General features: G+C 41.8%; 1 protein-coding gene across 7 annotated transcripts in view; it reads left to right on the forward strand.

Moving 5' to 3' along the window:
* LOC132823718 (casein kinase I) overlaps positions 1-22,087 on the forward strand; it is a 229,006-nt gene that overhangs the window by 157,750 nt on the left and 49,169 nt on the right. For all 7 annotated transcript variants that reach the window (XM_060837715.1, XM_060837724.1, XM_060837706.1 and 4 more), the window contains exons 7-8: positions 16,071-16,156; positions 16,257-16,341. In XM_060837715.1, the coding sequence (XP_060693698.1) occupies positions 16,071-16,156; positions 16,257-16,341 (171 nt within the window). The remainder of the gene's footprint in view (positions 1-16,070; positions 16,157-16,256; positions 16,342-22,087) is intronic.

Below are 22,087 nucleotides of genomic sequence, written 5' to 3' on the forward strand. Positions count from 1 at the left end.
TGAGTAATCACAAATAGTGCAGAAAATTGTGCAATCACTGGCAAGCATCCCCACTTCTGACCTTATGATGGTGGGTAGGTCATTGATGAAGCAGCTGAAGATGGTTGAGCCCGGGACACTATCCTGAGGAATTCCTGCAGAGATGTCCTGGAGCTGAGGTGACTGACCTCCAACAACCACAACCATCTTCCTCTGTGCCAGGTATGACTCCAACCAGTGAAAATTTGCATTTGATTCCCATTGATTGCAGTTTTGATAGAGCTCCTCGATTGAATGTCACCTTGATGTCAAGGCCTATCACTCGCCTGACCTTCCTTCTGTATTTATTTTCTTTTTTATTCCCTAATGTGATTCATTGACTATAGGTTGAATTTTACAATCCCTTTGTTGGCCATGTTTTGCAGAGCGAAGCAGATAATGTGATAGGATTTAATCTGTCCTCTTCCCACCAGTGGTCCAAATATTTATTTTTTGAGGGCTCCTGTTTAGATTTTCTCAAGGATTACTTTTAGATTTTCAGGGACTCTTCTTTGGTTTTTGGAAGCTATATTTTCATTCTTATTAATTCCTTTATTCGATGAAGTGGTCACTTGGTAACAATATCTCTCAATTTGCTTTAGCATTGGATATTTGGATCCATGCAGAAACATAATTTGTAGAATTCATCACTGCCCTCAATAATCAATTCCCCATTAAATTTAAAGCCATATCACAATTAAGGCATTGCTTTGCTAGATACCACAGTATGTAAATTAGTACAAGACAACAGGAATACATGAAGAACAAAAGTTTTTTTTTCCCCAAAATAATTTGCATACTTCTGTATGCAGAAGCGATAACCCTGAATACATCTTCCAGATGGATGACATCACAGGTAGTGTGCTTCCATCGCATAATATTGCTACCTTTTTTAACTGCATCACAGACTGCAATCTCTGATCTTAAATTTAAGAGTTCACACTGTCTTTGTGACAGTTGGCTTTACCATATATTTTCTAAGAATAGCAACTCCTGAAGTTGTGTGACCTTTAAACTACAGATTCTATACTGATTTGCAAAGAGCCAATTATGTCAGTGACATAAAGCTTTATTGCTTCCCACTTATCAGTGTTTTTTTTGTTGTTGATAGCTGCTAAACTGTCAGTCACCACCATCTCTGCCCCACCCAAAACCTATCATGTAGTCTCTTCTACCCATTACCCTTTCACATCTCTCCCACCTACCCTTACACCTATCATGCAGCCTCTTCTTCCCCCCACCATAGCTCCCTTGCATTGTTGTTTTCCCCCCACTCTCACTGTGTATTTCCTTCTCTCCCTGCACAATATTCATTCATGGCTTCTCCTGATAAATGGTCCATACCTTGTAACTATCAGATGGAACACCTGGCCTTGGCTAATGGTCCCTCGATCCCAGTCTTAGCTGAAGTAACTCCCTCAGGAGTTCTTCCACTGTAATCCTAGCAGTCTTTCCTAGCTACTTCTCCAGTCATGATCTAGTTCTCTGTCATGCTTGCTGTTAAAAGGTTCAGATTGAGAGCAAAAGACTGCAATTGGCTCATCCTTCCTTCCTTTTTTATTTATGAGGGTGGATTTTCTCTTATTGATCATCCCTGTGTAAGTTGTGTGCTATGGTTTGCTGATTTTTGGGGGGCAGATTCACTGCCCCTGGGTACTTTGAGGAACACATCCCCACCCACTTCTAAACAAGTCTCTTTGAGAGGGTATGTGTGTGTGCCATTTTCAAACAATAGTTAACAGCCAATTAAAATTGTTAGTGAACCAGTTGACTTTAGATTGAATTAGATTCTCTACAGTGTAGAAACAGGCCCTTCGGCCCAACAAGTCCACACTGCCCCTCTGAAGAGAACCCCACCCAAACCCATTTCCCTACCTATCTTTACCCCTAACTAACACACCTAACACTGTGGGCAATTTAGCATGGCCAATTCACCTGACCTGCACATCTTTGGATTGTGGGAGGAAACTGGAGCACCTCGGGGAAACCCACACAGACACAGGGAGAATGGGCAAACTCCACACAGACAGGCTGGAATTGAACCAGGAACCTGGTGCTGTACCATAAAATGGTGCGGACATCCGCATGAAATCCAGATGGTTCCTTTCTAAAGTAATTCTGGCAAAGGCAGGAGGGGGGAGTGGTCCCTCTTTTGCTGGGTGCCTTGAGTGCATCAGGACCCCCACATCCCCAACAAATTCTTGCCTGTCTGGTCCCCAAATGCCACATTCTGCGTCCTCCTGATGCTCAGTTGCTGTCACATTTCTCTGTGGGCAACGGTTTTGGTGCTGATGGGACAGGCAGAGTCACTGGCCATTCGGATCAACCGACAATACTTAGGGGTGGGACTTCCACTCAGAAGCAGAGGTCTAACCCTCCCTCACTCCATCTCAGCATGGCTGATGGATCAGGGAAACTCCGTCCTAAAGGCTCACCTAATCTTTGGTTGTCTTATTATTGATGGGCAATCTTACTGGCCCTTACAACACTATAGTAATGCATACTTGAACAGGAACAAACAGCAAGACCACTGGGCTGCAGCTCAGTTCTAGTGAAATCAGACCCATAAAATAAGAAAGCTTTGAACAAGTAAGAGGGCATAGCATACTACAGGTGTTATAGTGCAATTTATTTTTTAAAGCTCTCAAGGCTAACCCCTATATGTTCCTTGCTTTTAGGATTGTTGGCATGGTTAATGATCTGGCTTTTTGTTGTGTCTGAGTAGATACAGTTGGAGTCGAAAAGCCTGATGCAATTACTATTTATACCAGGATCCTGAGTATATACTGGCTGTGTTTGACTACTGATCACAGTTGAACAAAGAAAAAAACTCTCAAGAGAGGATAGGTTTTCAATGGAACTGTTGGCATTCATTTTGATTGCATTTGTTGCAGTGTTATAGAACTACTGCAAAAGCAGAACCAGTAATGGGGAGGTGATGGCCTAGTGATATTATTGCTGGGCTATTAATCCAGAGACCCAGGTAATGTTCTGAGGACCTGGGTTGGAATCCTGCCACGGCAAATGGTGGAATTTACATTCAATCTGGAATTAAGAATCTAATGATGACCATGAATCCATTCTCAATTGTTGGAAAAACCCATCTGATTCATTCATGTCCTTTTAGGGAAGAAAGCTTCCATCCTTACCCGGTCTGGCCTTCAGGCCCAAAGCAACGTGTTTGATATTTTAGGGATGGGCAACAAATGCTGTCCAGCCAGTGATGCCCTCATCCTGTAAATGAATAAAAAAAACTAATGTCTTTCATGTCACTATTTTGGTGGTTTTTCTTGTACCACCAGAATCAACCAATCTGAATGTGAGTGCTCCAAGCAAGCATTAAGCTCTGAATGCTTTGGTTAGTGTGGACCTTCTCCTATTTGAAAGGAAGGCCTGAATACAGAAAATGGAAGTTGTGGTTTTTATTTTACAACACTTTATTTCCTCAGAATTTCTAAGACTCTGAATTCTTTTTATAGAATACACATTACAGAACCCATTCGATTGTAGCAGTAATTATATAGTCGTATTCAATTTTCATAATATGCTAACTGTTTAAGAATTCTTGTATTCCATGACATTATTAAGTTGTGATGAGAACTTTTGTGAGGACTGTCTTTAGATTTCATCTAATTCAGTAGTGAGCCGGAAATAGAATTGGAAAACGTTAACCTCCACACTGTTTCTTCCTCATAAATGAAAACATAGAAAACAATAACATTTTTTTCAATAATGAACTTAGGTTGCATATTAATCAGCTGTGTTCATGCACTCTGACACAACTTCTCATTATCTGACCTGGCTAAATGTGAACCTGTAAGCTCTGATCTGATCTCCACTTGTCAGTGCTGCAAGGCTTTCAATTGACAGGGAAAGTTAACTTTGATCGATACAAGTGGAAGTTTTGATGAAAGGTTTATGCCCGAAACGTCAATTCTTCTACTCCTTGGATGCTGCCTGACCTGCTCTACTTTTCTAGCGCCGCCCTTTTCGACTTGAAGTTTTGTAACTGAAAAAAAAGGAACACCAGTCATTAAAATTGCATTTTATTATCTTCCAAGAGTACATCAGAAACTGAATTCAGCGAGTACCTGTGCGATGTATTATAAGAAGGTATCATGTTCACTCAATTGGTCTGTAACAAATTCATAACTCACCTGGAACAGCAGTGAGCTGACGACAACTAGCTATTCACTTAGGATAGAGAGGGGAGCATCAACCAGGGTTCTGTGCATCACTGTCTACTACCATCTGCTGGAAGTACATTGCATCTATTTGCATAAAGTTTGGCGATGTTATACCAGCAGTCAAATAACAGTACTCCTTCACACACACATATATGACTCCAGCCAATGGAGAGTTTGCCCTCCGAATCCCAATGATGGATTGAGATTATCGATGAACACTTTCATCGACATTGACCTCCAACAACTTTTAGTATTTTCAGGATAAGATTCCAGCGAGTGGAGAGTTTTACCTTTTGTTACCATTGAGTTTAGATGCCACGGCTCCTTGATGCTATACTTGGTCAAATACAATATTGGATGTCAAAGAGAATCATATTCCCGACCTCTGAAATTCATCTCCTTTTGTCCATGTTTGAACCAATACTGTGATGAGGTCAGGAACTGAGTGACCCAGTTAGAAAGTATATTTGGGTAAAACCATTGAAGGTGTTATTTGAAGCTGAGAAATTCTAAGCTCAGTCATGTAATTAATCAAGAAAAACACTTTCCAAGCACTCAAAACCAGGAATTAAAAGAAGCACTAAAGTTAACCCTATAGACGACATAGAGAAATGAGCTACCTCTATTTGTAAAGTGATTGTGTACTTTGAAATCTTTCGAACTGTGTTGTATGGAAATAGCTTGGATTATTTTGTCATCTTTTCTTTTGTCCAATAAACATTGTTCAACCCAAATCTATCAGGATAGATTTCAGTCTGAAATCTAACTTGTCCAGTAATAATATCAGCTTAACCTTAGCATAAGGATAAGAGGAAGAAGATACCAAGCAGGATAGTACTCCTGCCATGCAGGGAGCTGGATGGAGCCAGTGCAGGATGCAAAGCTCCCAACAAGGTGAACAAATACCAGAGCACCTCTGATTTGGGCATGGTTCGCCAGCAGAATTGCAAACTCGGACAGTCATTTTGATTTGCCTGTGGAAACGCATCCATTAAATACCCTTGTGTGACAGGGCACCTACTTACCTTTCCAAACGGAACAAGCATCATGTACCACCACCCCCAACCAAACTGAACGGATGCAGCAACGCTCTCTGGGTGGCAAGTCCAGGAACTCCGTACCTCCGGACATTGCACAGTAGAAAGAGTAAATGCAGAAAAGGTCACATTAATTAAAATTTAGCCACCTGCCCCTTAAACAATCTCTGTCGCAGGGTCCACCTTGTGGTAAGGCACATGTTGTTTCCAGAATGCTTCATGAAGTTGTCACCTAATTAAGGATCTTGGATTCACAGCAACAGGTTGGACAGTGGACTGTTAATGTTGTTGATTTGAAGCTTTCTTATGCACGCTGTGTACACATTGCTTTGGAGAACAGTGTGCAATTTCGTTCAGAGACTAATGTGAAGCACTCCTCAGAAGCAGAGCTAATTGCCAAGCAGGAGAATTTTGTGCTCCTCTTAGACCATGAGACCATAAGATATAGAAGCAGAATTAGTCCATTTGGCCCATTTGAGCTTTCTGTGCTATTTGATCATGGCTGATAAATTTCTCAACCCCATTCTTTTGTCTTCTCCCTGCAACCCTTGATCCCCTTACCAACCAAGAATGTATCTATTTCTGTCTTAATGACTTGACCTCCATATAGTGAGTTCCACAGATTCACCATCCTCTGGCTGGTCATCTCAGTTCTAAAGGGTCATCCCTTCATTCTGAAGCTGTACCCCATGGTTCCTAGTCTTACCTACTCATGGAAACAACATCTCCACATCCACTCTATTCAGGCAACTCAGTGTTCTGTAAGTTTCAATTTGATTCCCCCATCATCCTTCTAAATTCTGTCCAAACTGTACAACTGAATACAGACCCAGAGTCTTCAACAGTCCTCATATGATAAGCCCTTCATTCCCAGGACCATTCTTGTGAACCTCCCCTGGATCACTCCAACATCCTTTCTTTGATACGAGGCCCAAAACTGCTCACAGTATTCCAAATGTGGTCTGACCGGAGAGGTAAAAGCCTCAGCAGTATATCTCTGCTGTTGAAATCTAGCCCTCTTGAAATGAATACTAACATTTCGTTTGCCTTCCTAACTGTCAACTTAACCTGTATGTTAATCTTAAGAGAATCCTGAACTAGGACTTCCAAGTCTCTGTGCTTCAGATTCCTGAAGCCCTTCCCTGTTCAGAAAGTAATCTACCCCTTTATTTTTCCTACCAAAGTGTGTAACCTCAGACTTTCCCACGTTATACTTCATCTGCCAATTCTTTACCCACTCTCCTAGCCTGTTCAGGCCCTTGTGCGGCCTCCCCAGTTCCTCAACACTACCTATACCAAAATGTATTTTTGTGTCACCTACAAACTTAGCAACAATTTCCTCAGGTCCTTCATCCAGATCATTAATGTATAACATGAATAATTGTAGCCCAACACTGTCCCATACCAAACCCCGCCAGCTGCCATCCTGAAAAAGTCCCCTTCATCCCTACTGTCTGCTTTCTCCCAGTTAACCAATCCTCTATCCGTGCCAGTACCTTTCCCCTAACACCATGGGCCTTTATTTAGCAACTTCATGTGCGACACCTTGTCAAAGGATTTATGGAAATCCAAGGAGATCAAAGTCAGCTGGCTCTCCTGTGTTGAACTTACTCATTATCCCTCAAAGAATTCTAACAGATTCATCAGGTTGTCTCAGCTCTGTTTTACCATGTACTCCGAAGTGTCCATAATCTCATGCTTAATATTAGATGCTAAACCCTTACCAAACATTGAGATCTGGTTAATTATCCCAATGTTTCCCTGCCTTCTGCCTTCTTCCTTTCTTAAACAGGGATATTACACAAGCCATTCGTCAGTCTCTAACATCTTCCCTGACTCCAGTGATTCCTGAAAGATCGCTGCCAATGCAATTTCCTCAGTGATCTTTTTCAGTCCTTCTGGACTAAGTGATTTATCCACCTTCACCTTTGTCCCCAACCCTCTTGAAGTTCTGGTATGCTGCTGGTATCTTGCACCCTTGTTTTTGTTGTACTTAATTGTAACTAGTCTTGTGCTTACTTGAGTTGATTGTGAGAACAGACCGTGATGGGAAAAAAATATCTGTCCAAAAAATACAAATCTGCCAAATACAAGGCTGTTGAAACTGTGGTTCATAAGCTATACCTGGGCTAGAAGCCAAGGTACTATGAATGTACTTTCACTTCTTGTTAATTTGTCTTGTTTGAATGTTGCTGGCTTGGATGAGGCTGTTCCAGCAGCATTTCCTCATTGGTGGATTAATCTAAAATCGAAAAACCAACTCTATTAACATGTATCACTTCTCTCCTAAGTGTTTTTGGACAGACATTCATATTGATTTTTTACTCACTTCAATTGAGGTTTAAGTTCTGCTTTCTTAGTTTACTTCTGACAACTAATTCTGGTTTATCCATCTTTCAAAATCCATGTACACCCAATCAACAGCCTTTCCCCCTTGACCCTCTCTGTTATCTATTCAAAAATACTGCATGCTACTAAGACATGATTTGCAATAACAAATTTGCGTTGACTCTTGCAAATTAAGTAAAAGGGGTAAAAACAATGACTGCAGATGCTGGAAACCAGATTCTGAATTTGTGGTGCTGGAAGAGCACAGCAGTTCAGACAGCATCCAAGGAGCAGTAAACTCGATGTTTCGGGCAAAAGCCCTTCATCAGGAATAAAGGCAGAGAGCCTGAAGGATGGAGAGATAAGCTAAAGGAGGGTAGGGTGGGGAGAAAGTAGCATAGAGTCCAATAGGTGAGTGGGGGAGGGGATGAAGGTGATAGGTCGGGGGCAGGGGAGAGTGGAATGGATAGGTGGAAAAGAAGATAGGCAGATAGGACAAGTCATGGGGACAGTGCTGAGCTGGAAGTTTGGAACTAGAGTGAGGTGGGGGAAGGGGAAGTGAGGAAACTGTTGAAGTCCACACTGATGCCCTGGAGTTAAAGTGTTCCGAGGCGGAAGATGAGGCATTCTTCCATGCAGGTGTCTGGTGGTGAGGGAGCGGTGGTAAAGGAGGCCCAGGATCTCTGTGTCCTCGGCAGAGTGGAAGGGGGAGTTGAAATGTTGGGCCACAGAGTGGTGTGGTTGATTGGTGCAAGTGTCCCGGAGATGTTTCCTAAAGCGCTCTGCTGGGAGGCGTCCAGCCTCCCCCAATGTAGAGGAGACCGCATTGGGAGCAATGGATACAATAAATGATATTAGTGGATATGCAGGTAAAACTTTGGATGTGGAAGGTTCCTTTAGGGCCTTGGATAGAGGTGAGGGAGGAGGTGTGGGTGCAGGTCTTCCAAATTAACTCTTTTCTCCATGTGGTGATTAATCCTACCCTGAATAATTGTTTCCAGAAGTTTCCCCAGCACAGATGTTAATCTGACAGGTCTAGCAGTTACAGACCAATCTTCAAGCTTTTTAAAACAAAGTTGTAATGTCACAAGGCCTACAATTTTCCAGTCCTCCTGCATCATCCCAGAATCCAGGAAGATTTGAAGGTCATTGACAGTGCCTCTGCAATTTTCACTTTCAATTCCTTCAATATCCTACATGCATCTTGTTCACTTCCCAGTGTTTTTATCAATATATTTATTACCAGTTTATCAAATACCATCTCCTCATCAATTTTAGTCCTTCTAGAGTTTTTTTTTCAAAAAAAATGGGATTTGAGAGTTGACAGAGTGACCCTTGAGAAGATGATGCTGAGCTGGCTGAAATCCATTTGCAGTAGGTAGACCTGCAATGCCGTTACAGATGGAATTCCAGGATTTTGGCCCAACAATGCTGAAGGAATGACGGTCTGTTTCCAAGACTGGATGGTGAATATCTTAAAGGGGGAGCTTGTGGTGTTTTCATGTATCTGCTGCCCTTGTCCTTTTTGATGGCAGTGGGTGTAGGTTTGGAAGGTGATATCTGAAGAAGCTTGATGAGTGTTGCAGTGCATCTTGTAGATGGTCAGCATTGTTGTATTGAATGCCAGTGATGGAAAGAGGTAAAGTTTATGGATGTGGTCCAAATCAAATGGGATACTGTGTCCTGAATCGTTTTCAGGTTTTTTGAATGCCTTTGGAGCTCATTCATCCAGAAAGTTGGGGAGTATTCCATCACACTATTTGCTTATTCCTTGGAGTGCAGGCAGGCATCCTAGCTTCTGACCTGCCCTTGCAGCTACGTTAATAACGTGGCTAATCTTGTTCAGTTTCTGGTCAACAGTGACTCCCAGAAGATTCAGTAGGGCTGGTGAGGTGATAGTAATCCAATTGACAGACAAGATTAGCAACAGTTAGATTCTCTCTGGGCTTTGTGTGTGGGAAATCGTGTCTCACAAACTTGATTGAGTTTTTTGAAGAAGTAACATAGAGGATTGATGAGGGCAGAGCGGTAGACGTGATCTATATGGACTTCAATAAGGCATTTGACAAGGTTCCCCATGGGAGACTGGTAAGCAAGGTCAGATCTCATGGAACACAGGGAGAACTAGCCATTTGTATACAGAACTGGCTGGAAGGTAGAAGACAGGTGGAGGTTGTGGTGGAGGGTTGCTTTTCAGACTGGAGGCCTGTGACCAGTGGAGTGCAACAAGGATCGGTGCGGTCCATACTTTTTGTCATTTATATAAATGATTGGATGTGAGCATAAGAGGTACAGTTAGTAAGTTTGCAGATAACACCAAAATTGTAGGTGCAGTGGACAGCGAAGAAGGTTACCTCCGATTACAATGGGATCTTGATCAGATGGGAAAATGGGCTGAGGAGAGGCAGATGGAGTTTAATTTAGATAAATGTGAGGTGGTGCATTTTGGCAAAGTAAATCTTAGCAGGACTTGTACACTAATGGTAAGGTCCTAGAGAGTGTTGCTGAACAAAGAGACCTTGGAGTGCAGGTTCATAGCTCCTTGAAAGTGGAGTCGCAGGTAGATAGGATAGTGAAGAAGGCGTTTGGTATGCTTTCTTTTATTGGTCAGATTATTGAGTACAGGAGTTGGGAGATCATGTTGCGGCTGTACAGGACATTGCTTCAGCCACTGTTGGAATATTGCGTGCAATTCTGGTCTCCTTCCTATCGGAGAGATGTTGTGAGATGTGAAAGGGTTCAGAAATGATTTACAAGGATGTTGGTAAGATTGGAGTATTTGAGCTATAGGGAGAGGTTGAATAGGCTGGGGCTGTTTTCCCTGGATGGTCAGAAGCTGAGGCGTGACCTTATAGAGGTTTACAAAATCATGAGGGGCATGGATTCGATAAATAGACAAAGTCTTTTCCTTGGGGTGGAGGAGTCCAGAACTGGAGGGCATGGGTATCGGATGAGAGGGGAAAGCAATAAAAGAGACCCAAGGGGCATTTTTTTTCACACAAGAGGGTGGTATGTGAATGGAATGAGCTGCAGAAGAAGTGGTGGAGGCTAGTACAATTGCAAGATTTCAAAGGCATTTGGATGGATATATGAATAGGAACGGTTTGAAGGAGTATGGGCTGGGTGCTGGCAGGTGGGACTAGATTGGGTTGGAATATCTGGTTGGTATGGATGAGTTGGACTGAAGGGTCTGTTTCCATGCTGTACATCTCTATGACTTTATGTTGGAGATGTCCATTGTCAGGCAGTTTTGTGGCACAAGTGCTCCTTCCCACATGTCAGGCTGAGCCTGAACCTTGTCAAGGTTTTCTACATAAATAAAAGCAAAGTTGAGCTTTGACAAAGGGTCAGTTAGACTCGAAAAGTCAGCTCTTTTCTCTCCTTACAGATGCTGCCAGACCTGCTGAGATTTTCCAGCATTTTCTCTCTTTGGGTTCAAGGTTTTCTACATTTGCATATGGACTGCCCCAGTGTGTAAGGAGTTCCATATGGTGTTGCACATTGTGCAGCCATCTCCACTTGACCTTATGATGGAGGGAAGGTTGTTGATGAAGCAGCTGAAATTATTTGGGCCAAAGGCACAACCATGGGGAACTCTAGAGCTGAGATACTGACCTCCAACAAACATAATCATCCTTCTGTGTGTCAGATATGACTCCAACCCCTGTGACTTCTATTGATTCCAATTTTGCCAGGGCTCCTGATGGCACATTCTTTCAAATGTCGCTTTGCTAGCAATGGTCTGACATTTTCGCCTCACCTCTGGAATTCAGCTGCTTTGTCCATGTTTAGACAGGCTATAAACGGGGCTAGAGCTGAGTGGCCCTGCTGGAAACAAATCTCAGTGTCAGCAAGCAAATTATTACTAAGCAAGCAATACTTGCTAATAGCGTTGATGTCACCTTCTGTCACTTTACTGATGAATGCCAGTAAACTGATGGGGCAGCAACTGACTTGATTTGGATTTGTCCTGCTTTCTATGTACAGGACATACCTGGCCAATTAGACATATTGTCAGGTTGGTGCCAGCATGAGTTTCACCTTCTGTCGCTATGGCTTGGGCAGCATTTGTCACCTGGGTAAAGACAGATGCAAAGTATTCATTTAACCCTTCAGTCATGCTTCTTGCTTTCACGTGTAAATTCCATTTTTGCTACCTAATTGGCCCTACTCCTCCTCTTTTACTATCTTTTCTCTGTTTATGTGCCTATAGAATATATTGGGATTTCCCCATATGTTAGATACCAGTCCTTTTCTCATTATCTCTCTTTGCTTGACTTATGTATTTTCACCTCCCTTCTGGATCTTCTGTGTTCAACTTTGTTCTCAGTTGTATTTTCCACAGGACACCTGTCAGTGACACCTGGTTTCTCCTTTAACTTAGTTTCTATTTCCTCAACTTCCAGTGGACTCTGGATTGGTTTGCCATACCTTTTTCCTTTGTGAGAATATACCTTGGCTATGCCTGACACTTCTGCTCTTTTTAAAGGTAGTCCATTACCTCGTATCTGCTTTTCCTGCCAACCCTTCCTTTCAGGCTGTCTGGTTCACCTTTGTCTTTGCACCACTGAAACCAACTGTCTACTTGTTGGTTATTCTTCTGGGGGATTATTGATTGTAATTCATGATACAATAATCACTGACCCCCAAATATTCCCCTACTATCACTTGATCTAATTGATCTGTCTTAATCCCAAGAACCAGATCGAACAATGCTACTTTTCTAATTCAATCGGACACAGGTTGCTTCAGAAAATAGTCTCAAACACAATTGTTGAAAGATTGCCTCTTGCTGTCCTTCACACTATCACTATCCCAGTCTATAGTCAGGTTGTTAAAGTCGCCTAGTATAACTACTCTCTGTTTGCACAAGTTTGCAATTCCCTTGCAGATATGTTCCTCTGCATACTTCCCACTTGTGTGTAGCCTATGGTTTACACCAAGCAGAAATAGAGAGACTTGGACATGTATGTATGTAAGTCATTAAAGATGGCAGCATGGCGAGAAAGACCATAAGACATAGGAGTGGAGGTAAGGCCATTCGGCCCATCGAGTACACTCTGCCATTCAATCATGGCTGATGGGCATTTCAACTCCACTTATCCGCATTCTCCCGTAGCCCTTAATTCCTCGAGACATCAAGAATTTATCAATCTCTGCCTTGAAGACATTAAGCGTCCCGGCCTCCACTGCACTCTGTGGCATTGAATTCCACAGGCCCACCACTCTCTGGCTGAAGAAATGTCTTCGCATTTTTGTTCTGAATTGACCCCCTCTAATTTTAAGGCTATGCCCACGGGTCCTAATCTCCTCGCCTAATGGAAACAATTTCCTACCGTCCACCCTTTCCAAGCCATGTATTATCTTGTAAGTTTCTATTAAGTCTTCCCTTAATCTTCTAAACTGCAATGAATACAATCCCAGGATCCTCAGCCGTTCCTCATATGTTAGACCAACCATTCCAGGGATCATCCGTGTGAATCTCCGTTGGACACGTTCCAGTGCCAGTATGTCCTTCCTGAGGTGTGGGGACCAAAACTGGACACAGTACTCCAAATGGGGCCGAACCAGAGCTTTATAAAGTCTCAGTAGCACAATGGTGCTTTTATATTCCAACCCTCTTGATAGTAAAACATACAGCATTCTAGGTTTCATAAATAGGGGCACAGAGTACAAGAGCAGGAAGGTCATGATGAACATAATACACTGAGTCGATGTCAGTTGAACTATTGTGTACAGTTCTGCCACATGCAGAAAGCACGCGAATGTGTTGGAGAGATTGCAAAAGCAGTTGATCAGAATGGTTCTGAGGTTAAGTTATGAAGATAGATTAGTCAATTTGGGACGGTTTTCTTGGCGAGGATTTGTCTTTGAGGAGATCTAATGGAAGGTTTTAGACAGTGTCCCTAAGCCAACGTGCTCAGAACTGGTGCAGCATGATGGGCCAAATGGCCTGCTTTTGCGTTGTAATATAGATTCTGTATGTCTGAACTATTTATTGCTTTGTATAATTTAATCAGGCTCATAGACCACCCTTTTCCTCAACTGTAAAGCTTACACATCTGTAACATTTTCTTGGAAATTATCCTGTTTTTAGATATAGCAATGTGTGATTCATATTTCTGCGCTCTTTCTAATGCAAGTGTAGCTTATTCCTAATAATTCACTGTCACATTTTGCATTAAAACTGATTAGTACAGTAATTGTCTTTAGCCCACAATATGACAATTATGTTGAAAGCTAGATACAAAGCCATGTTGAATGATTTGATAATTTGAATAAATACACTTGAATTTGTAAGGTAAATGGTAGTTCCGGCAGCATACTTGAACCATTCATTTCTTGGGTGCTTTGTGGTTATCTTAAACTATTTTGTTTTTCTCCATAGTTTACTTTGCATAGGTTACTATTTCCTGGCTGACTTCTGCTATTTTAATATGTCAATTTACAACAGAAACTGTCCAATCTGTGTGTTAATCTGACAGTACATGAAATGAACTGACCAGTAATGTGCTGTGGAACATTATCTCTTCTCTTCCTCAAAGCCATCAATGCCATTTCGGCAACACGAGGTGAATTTTTTGTTGAAGTATTACTTCATGCTTGATGCCTTTTTAACAAAGGCTAAAATTTAATTCTGTAATGATCAACTGGGGAATCATCATCTTTGATGAGATCAGAGGTAATTGGTTTTGCTTTGGAGTCAATTTGACTTGAAAATCATTTGCTGACTAGGGGAAATGGAAGTCACTGATTTTTTTTTTCAGACACAGGTACTGTGATACCTGAGATAGGCAGTTCCCCAGCATTTGTTGGTCAGCCTGATTCACTAATGGGTTTTGGACCACAATGGACCTGGCATTTTGATTACTGTCCTTCAAACAACCATGTACAGCAACCTGTTAATGAATTAGATTAGATTAGATTACTTACCGTGTGGAAACAGGCCCTTCGGCCCAACAAGTCCACACCGACCCGCCGAAGCGCAACCCACCCATACCCCTACATTTACCCCTTACCTAACACTACGGGCAATTTAGCATGGCCAATTCACCTGACCCGCACATCTTTGGACTGTGGGAGGAAACCGGAGCACCCGGAGGAAACCCACGCAGACACAGGGAGAACGTGCAAACTCCACACAGTCTGTCACCTGAGTCGGGAATTGAACCCGGGACTCAGGCGCTGTGAGACAACAGTGCTAACCACTGTGCCACCGTGCCGAATTGTGTGATCTTATTCTGATGATAAACAAATTGTTTAATATATGTATGGTGTTAATTTGCAGTTTTAACCATTTAATAAATATTGAGATCTCTGCTGACACTTGAACTGTGATTATGATGAACCCTATTTTCTGAACTTGGACCAGTGAGGTGATTCAAACAGATACACCTTTTGGGCTTTTCAGGAGCTGTTAAACATGATAGATTTCTGATTGACATTGCTAAGACAATTAGAATTGTTCCAATTCTGCAATTATTTAATGATATAAGGGTCTGTTGCGGTGTAGTGGTAGTGTCCCCACTTCTGAACTCGGAGATCCAGGTTCAAGTCCCCCCGCTCCACGGATGTTTCTTAGCATCTCTGAATAGGTTGGTTAGAAATGTCTTGATAGAACAACAATTAATAAAGAACCCAGAGGTTCTGTTCAAATGATTGGCAAACTGGAGTCATGAGACTTTGCAACTCTGCCCTGAGTTGATGTTAAGTCTTCCAAATCATTAGAAAGTGGACCTTTAGAAGAACGAAGAGGAATATTGTAGAGTACAACATCGACAACTTCAGAACCCACTAGATTATTGCAGTATAAAACCTTGATTGAATAATATAGATCTGAAGAGAGAATGTAAACATATTTGATACCAAATGTATTGAGCTAACTTTCAGAATGGAGAAAGGCTGGTATGGCCGAGTCCGCGTTTACTGCTCTGTGGAAAGGAAAATCCGCTGCAGAGTAAAATGGGCAAATGGCCTGAAACCTGTTACCTCCCCAGGATATCATCATTACAAATTACAATGGTGAGAAGCCTGGGTATTGCTTCTTGTTGGCCAAGAGAGTAATTTTGTACAAAAATATATTTATGTTGGTGAATAATCAGGTTTATGTGTAAAACAGTAGTTAGATATTCTCAATTTTAGTTAAGCATTAGCATCAACTATTAACCCAAAATTAAAACCAAACTCAACTTCAAAATTAATTCCAGAACAAGCACCTTATACCTTCCAAATGTGTTTTATTGTTATATCTGTGCAGTATAATAATTGCTAACTGATCTTTATTTTCTTGAAAACTGCCAATTACTATTTGAAGTCTCTTAGTAAGCAGCAAAATAAATAAAATAATTGTTTAAAAACATACTTGCATTAGAAGCAATTAACTTAAGTAATAGCAAAAATAAAGACAAGTGGTTTGTATTAAAATATTCTAATTGCTCTTTAACGCCTTGCAACTTTAAAGGAAAATATTTTAATCATTTTGTGTGAATTTCCTTTTCAGAACAAAGCAGAAGGGATGACTTAGAAGCGTTAGGTCACATGTTCATGTATTTCCTCCGCGGCAGTCTTCCTTGGCAGGGCCTTAAGGCAAGTTTGTTTTCCCTTTGCACTGCTTACCAAATCCAAGCTACTAATTAGAGATGAGCATTGTCTTGATTAATGAAGCTGAGTTCACTTTCATTTCCAGGCGGACACGTTAAAAGAAAGATATCAGAAGATAGGGGACACCAAGCGAGCAACACCAGTTGAAGTTTTATGTGAAAATTTTCCAGGTAATCTTTCAGTCATTGAGCGGATTGAGAGATTCTCAAGTTTCTAATGTCTAGATCTGTTTCTGCCATTTGAATTCATTATCATTTATCTTCTGCCATGAGAGACCAGTATAGCACTGCAATGTGCAAGTTTTTGAAGGTACCTGATTAGTAACTATAAGCACTGATGGGGTATCATCACTATCCTTAATAAGGAAGATGAGGGAAGTAACAACATGCTGTTTTAATGTTAGTATTTGTATACATTTAGATCTTCGTAGTTGTTGAGGTCATGTTTAATGGTAAACTGTTTTTCTACTGATCTGGCATCATTACTCTCAGATGATTTGAATTTATGCTGCTGATGGGATCTGAAGCTGAAAATGATGGTTTTAAAACTTATAATGACTGTCTACAGTATTAACTACCTTTGCATTTGTGATTTTGCAAGACACACATCTTGAGCATGGTTACATTGAGATTTGCAGTACATTTCAGAAGAATGTAAGTACAGAGGTTATGAAGTAAAAACAGGAAGAGTCTATCATGCCCAGGTTTTAAGCCTTGAGACAAAGAAGAGGAGAATTTTGTTTATAAGTTGAGTTTTGCATTATTCAACTTACATAATGCAGTTCAGTTATTTCCCTCTTTTCTTTCATTTGATTCTAAAAGCAGTGAGTTGTGTTGAATGGAGCGGAGGACCATGAATGTGAGGTGACCCCCACAGCTCATCTTCATGGTGATTCTTTCCATGTAAGCCATGAAATGAGCAGGATTGATTATTTTTATGGAATTATATCCACTTCTTTTGGCACTCTAGAGTGGAGGTGTAAACTCTAAGATTATTAATGCATTATCTATACATTGGAAAACCTTTTAAACAATGCATGTATACCTTGCATGAATTTGTTTTATTTGTTAATGGGATATGAGCTTCACTACAAGGCCAGAATTTATTAACAAGCCCAAATGCCTTTAAGAGGCTGGTGGTGAGTTCTCTTCTGGAACTGTCTAATCCATGTGATGTCTGCACACCCACAGTTCTGTTAGTAAGGGCGATTCAGGTTATTGACACTGACAGTGAGTATTTGTGTGGTGATAGATACTTTTCCAAGCTTGAGACTTGGAAGAGAACTTGCATGCTGTTGGTGTTCCTTTATCGCTGTGCTAACATCTTTCTATATGATAGAGGTTGAGAATTTGGAAAGTGCTGTGGACGGAGGTTTGACATGTTGCTACACGCTGCGTCTTGGTGTATCTCATAGATGGTACATGCTACTCCACTGTGTGCGATAGTAGAGGGAGTATACATTTAAGGTCTTTGATGGTTTGCCAATCAACTGGGTTGCCTTGGCCCTAGATAGTGTTGAGCTTTATGAGCGTAGTTAAGCTGCACCCATTCAGGGAAGAGGGTAATATTCCATCCCATTCCTAACCTATGCCTTGTAGCTGATGAGAATAGCTTGGGTATCAGGAGTTGAATTTTTCACTATAGAATTCTAAATACTATAGACACAGTATTTATATTGCAGGTTCATTTCAGTTTCTGGTCACTGGTAACCCCCAGAATGTTGAAAGTGGGGGATTCAGTCATGGTAATGCCATTGAATATGAAGGCCAACATTTGGATTCAGTTTTGCTGATGGCTGTCACTGCCTGACACTTACACGGCACAAATGTCATTACCACTTGTCAGCCCAGGCCTGTATGTTGTCCAGTTCGTGCTGTACATGAGCATGAGCTGCTTCAGTATCTGAGGAGTCAACAGTGGTGCTGAACATTGTGCAATCATCAGCATATATCCTAATTTCTTCAAACTTTGTGAGAAGATTTGTAGCTCGGGTGCTCGTTGTTGTGGTTCTGTTCGTCGAGCTGGGAGTTTTTCTTGCAAACGTTTCGTCCCCTTTCTAGGTGACATCTTCAGTGCTTGGGAGCCTCCTGTGAAGCTTCACAGGAGGCTCCCAAGCACTGAAGATGTCACCTAGAAAGGGGACGAAACGTTTGCAAGAAAAATTCCTAATTTCTTGTAGTGAAGGGAAGGTACTTGATGAAGCAGCTGAAGATGGTTAAGCCTGAAACACTACTGTGAGGAACTCCTGCTGAGCTGTCCTGGAGTTGAAATGCTTGGCTAACCGAGGAAATTAGGGATAGTGTTAGATCATAGAAAGGGCATACAAATTGACCAAAAATGCAGCAGATCTGAGGAACAGGAGCAGTTTAGATTTGCAGCAAAAAGAGAACCAAGAGATTGATTAAGAGGGAGAAAATAGAATAGGCAAGTAAGCTTGCAAAGGACATAAAAATTGATCGCACAAGCTTCTATAGGTTTGTAAAACGAATAAGGTTAGCAAAAACAAATATAGGTCCCTTACAGTCTGAAATAGGGGAAGTGATAATGAGGAACAAAGAGGTAGCAGACCAACTAAATACGTTGTTTGGGAAACACAGTGCCTGATGAGAGGTAGGAACTGAAAGAATCAGTTTTACTCAGGAATTGATGGGATTAAAGGTTGATGGGATAAATACCCAAGGTCAAATAATCCGCAACCTAGTCTATGGAAGGGAGCACACTAGGAATAGTGGGTGCATTGATGGCCATCTTTCAAGGCTTTATAGGCAATCTAACCCCACTCTTTTCAAAAGCAGATAAAGAGAAAACAGAAAATTATCAGCTGGTTTGCCTTATACTGGTCATGGGGAAAATGCTGGAGCCCATTTTGAAGGATTTAATAGAACACTTGGAAACAGTGATATGATTGGACAGATTCAGCATGGATTTAAACAAGTGAAATCATGTTTGACAAATCCACTGAAATGTTTTGAGGACATAACCAGTAAAGTTGATAAGAGGGAGCCTGGTGGATGTATCATTTCCTTGGATTTACAGAAGACTTTCGATTAGGTCATGCACAAATTGTGAGCATGGGATTAGGATAGTGTACTGACAGGAATGATGGAACTAAATGTGATATTTTCAAGTTTGGAGACAGCATAATGTTGAGTGGGAGGGTGCTGAGAAACGTCAGTGTGATTTGGACAAGTTGAGTAAGTGGACATATGCAAGACAGATAAAGTATCATATAGATAAATACAAGGTTATCCACTTTGGTATCAAAAGCAGGAAGGCAGATTACTATCTGAATGGTGCTAGATTGGGAAAGGGAAGGTGCACCGAGACTTGGGTGTCATTGTACACCAGTCACCAACAGTAAACATGCAAGTGCAGCAGGCAGAGAAGAAGGCAAATGGGATGTTGGCCTTTATTATGTTGTGGTTCAGTATAACCATAAATAGAGCACGAGTTGGATGAAGGGTAAACTTGAATAGAGAATACTCTATTTTATTGTAGGGCTCTCAGCTCCACAATTGGTTTTAGATTACCTCCCCGAGCTCCCTGCTCTGGATCACCTGACCTGCTCGTTTAAAGGAAGTTGTGTTGCATAATTCAACTACGCCCACTTTATTTCAATATACCTTTTAACAATATTTAAACTGCCAGCAGTTAAAGCTATTGTACAGGCATTGTAGCTCATGTATAATTCTGATCATCCTGCTGTATAGGAATGATGTTATTAAACTTGAAATGGTGCGAAAAAGATTTACAAGGATGTTACTGAGTCTGGAAGGTTTGGGTTAGAAGGAGAGGCTGGATAGGGCTGGGACTTTTTTTTTTCCCTGGAGCGTAGGACGCTGAGGGGTGACGTTTATAGAGGATTATAAAATCATATAGGGCACAGAGAGGGTGAATAACCAAAGTCTTTCCCCTGGGGAAGGGAGTCCAGAACGAGAGGGCATAGGTTTAAAGTGATTTAAAAGGGACCTGAGGGGCAATTTTTTCTTGTAGAGATTGATGCGTCTATGGAATGAGCTGCCAAAGGAAATATAGGGGGGTACAAAAACAACATTTAAAAGACAATTGGACAGGCTCATGGAAAGGAAAGGTTTAGAGGGATCTGCACCAAACGCAGGTAAGTGGGACAAGTTTAGTTGAGAAAAGCTGGTCAGCATGGACAAGCCCTATCTCATGCTGCATATCTCTAAGATAGTGTATGTACATCGTCACAAATAATTTTTAAAAAATGGAAATAAAAATGACCTTTCTGTGGCTTACATTGATACGATCAGTCTCTCGGGGCTGGTGAATCCTAGAATTCCTACAGGTCTTCTCGTCTCAGGAACTTTTTTCTAGAGTAGTCTCCAAGCTTCTGAAAGCTCCTGTTGTTCCACAGACATGTCCCTCTCTTGCCACTCTTGACTCCTGTCTGGGTACTGCCAACTCTGACTGGGAGATACATGTCTCAATCGACACCGTTGGTCCTCTCCAAGGAACGTTGACACACACACACACTCACACTCACTCACTCACTCACTCATTCACTCCTGCTCCGCTCTGTATGTGATAACAGCCCTGTTTGGGAAACCACCACAATTGGATCAATTTTACCCCGATGTGTGTAAGTCTGGGCCAAAATGGCCTTTCCTCTTTGGCACCCCCTTGACCTTGAGGTTCCCACCCTTCTGACTATCTGTCCTCCTTGATTTCACTCTACCTCCTCTCTGGTCTCAGGTGGTGGTTGAACATTAATGATGCTGGTGAGCACTGGGTCAGTGCGTGTAGTGTGTTCCTGTACACGCTGTGGAACATCAGTTGCTGCTCTAGCGACCCCTCCCCTTGTGAAGCCTTTAAGGCCTGTGTCAAGGTTTGTACAAATCTCTGTGCCTGGCCATTTGCTACAGGGTAATACAGAACCAGTTTCCCATGTATGACTCCATTAATTTCCAAGTGCTCCTCAAACTGTTGTGCCACAAACTGTTGAACATCCTCAGTCATGACTTGCTTGAGGTTCCCAAACTTGATAAATATTTCATCCATTTGGTGTATTGTTGCTTCTGCTGATACCAACTTCATTAGAGACAAAAAAACTGCAGATGTTGGAATCCAAAGTAGACAGGCAGGAGACTGGAAGAACACAGCAAGTCAGGCAGCACCAGGAGGTGAGAGCTGAAAAGTGTGTTGCTGGAAAAGCGCAGCAGGTCCAGCAACATCCAAGGAGCAGGAGAATCGACATTTCAGGCATAAGCCCTTCTTCAGGAATCCACCAGGAGGTGGAGAAGTCGTCGTTTCAGATGTAACCCTTCTTCAGGACTGGGCCACTGTACGTCCTTGGTCACTAGTGACATCTGTCCCTCTATATTGATCCCGATGAAATCGACATGAGTCTGCTGCCACAGTGTTTGAGGCCATTCCCATGGATGAATGAGCAACAGCAATCACACCATTCTTACTAATGCTCAGGATTTGCATGACTCCCTTTCTCCTCAATTTGGGAGTCCACATTCAACAAGCAAAAATAGCTCCTGGCTGTCTCCTTAATTTGCTCCATGCGAGGGTGTCATTGGTGGACTTGTTCTAGCACTTTTTCGCTTAACAGGGGAAGGATAACAACTCTCATTCCCCACATTAAACAATATATGGACAATATCTGATATGGACAATTCTGAGCTCCTAGACAGGTAAGGGAGTAATTCAGGGTGACTTCCATGACTGGCCATCCCTCCCAGAACTAAGTCCACCACTCTGCTCAAGATTGGGCCGTTCTGAGTATATTCTGTACCTGAATCACTGACACCAGCACCTTCTCTTTCTGGGAAAAAGTATACAATTCTTAAGTTCCATCTGGGGACATCCTCATTCTCAGTAGTGGCTGTCTTGTCAGGGCAACTGCATTGCCATGCTTCTCTGGTTGTCCATGTCTGATTTTGTATG

This window comes from Hemiscyllium ocellatum, chromosome 2 (assembly GCF_020745735.1).
Source record: "Hemiscyllium ocellatum isolate sHemOce1 chromosome 2, sHemOce1.pat.X.cur, whole genome shotgun sequence".
In the NCBI taxonomy this organism is placed as follows: Eukaryota; Metazoa; Chordata; class Chondrichthyes; order Orectolobiformes; family Hemiscylliidae; genus Hemiscyllium; species Hemiscyllium ocellatum.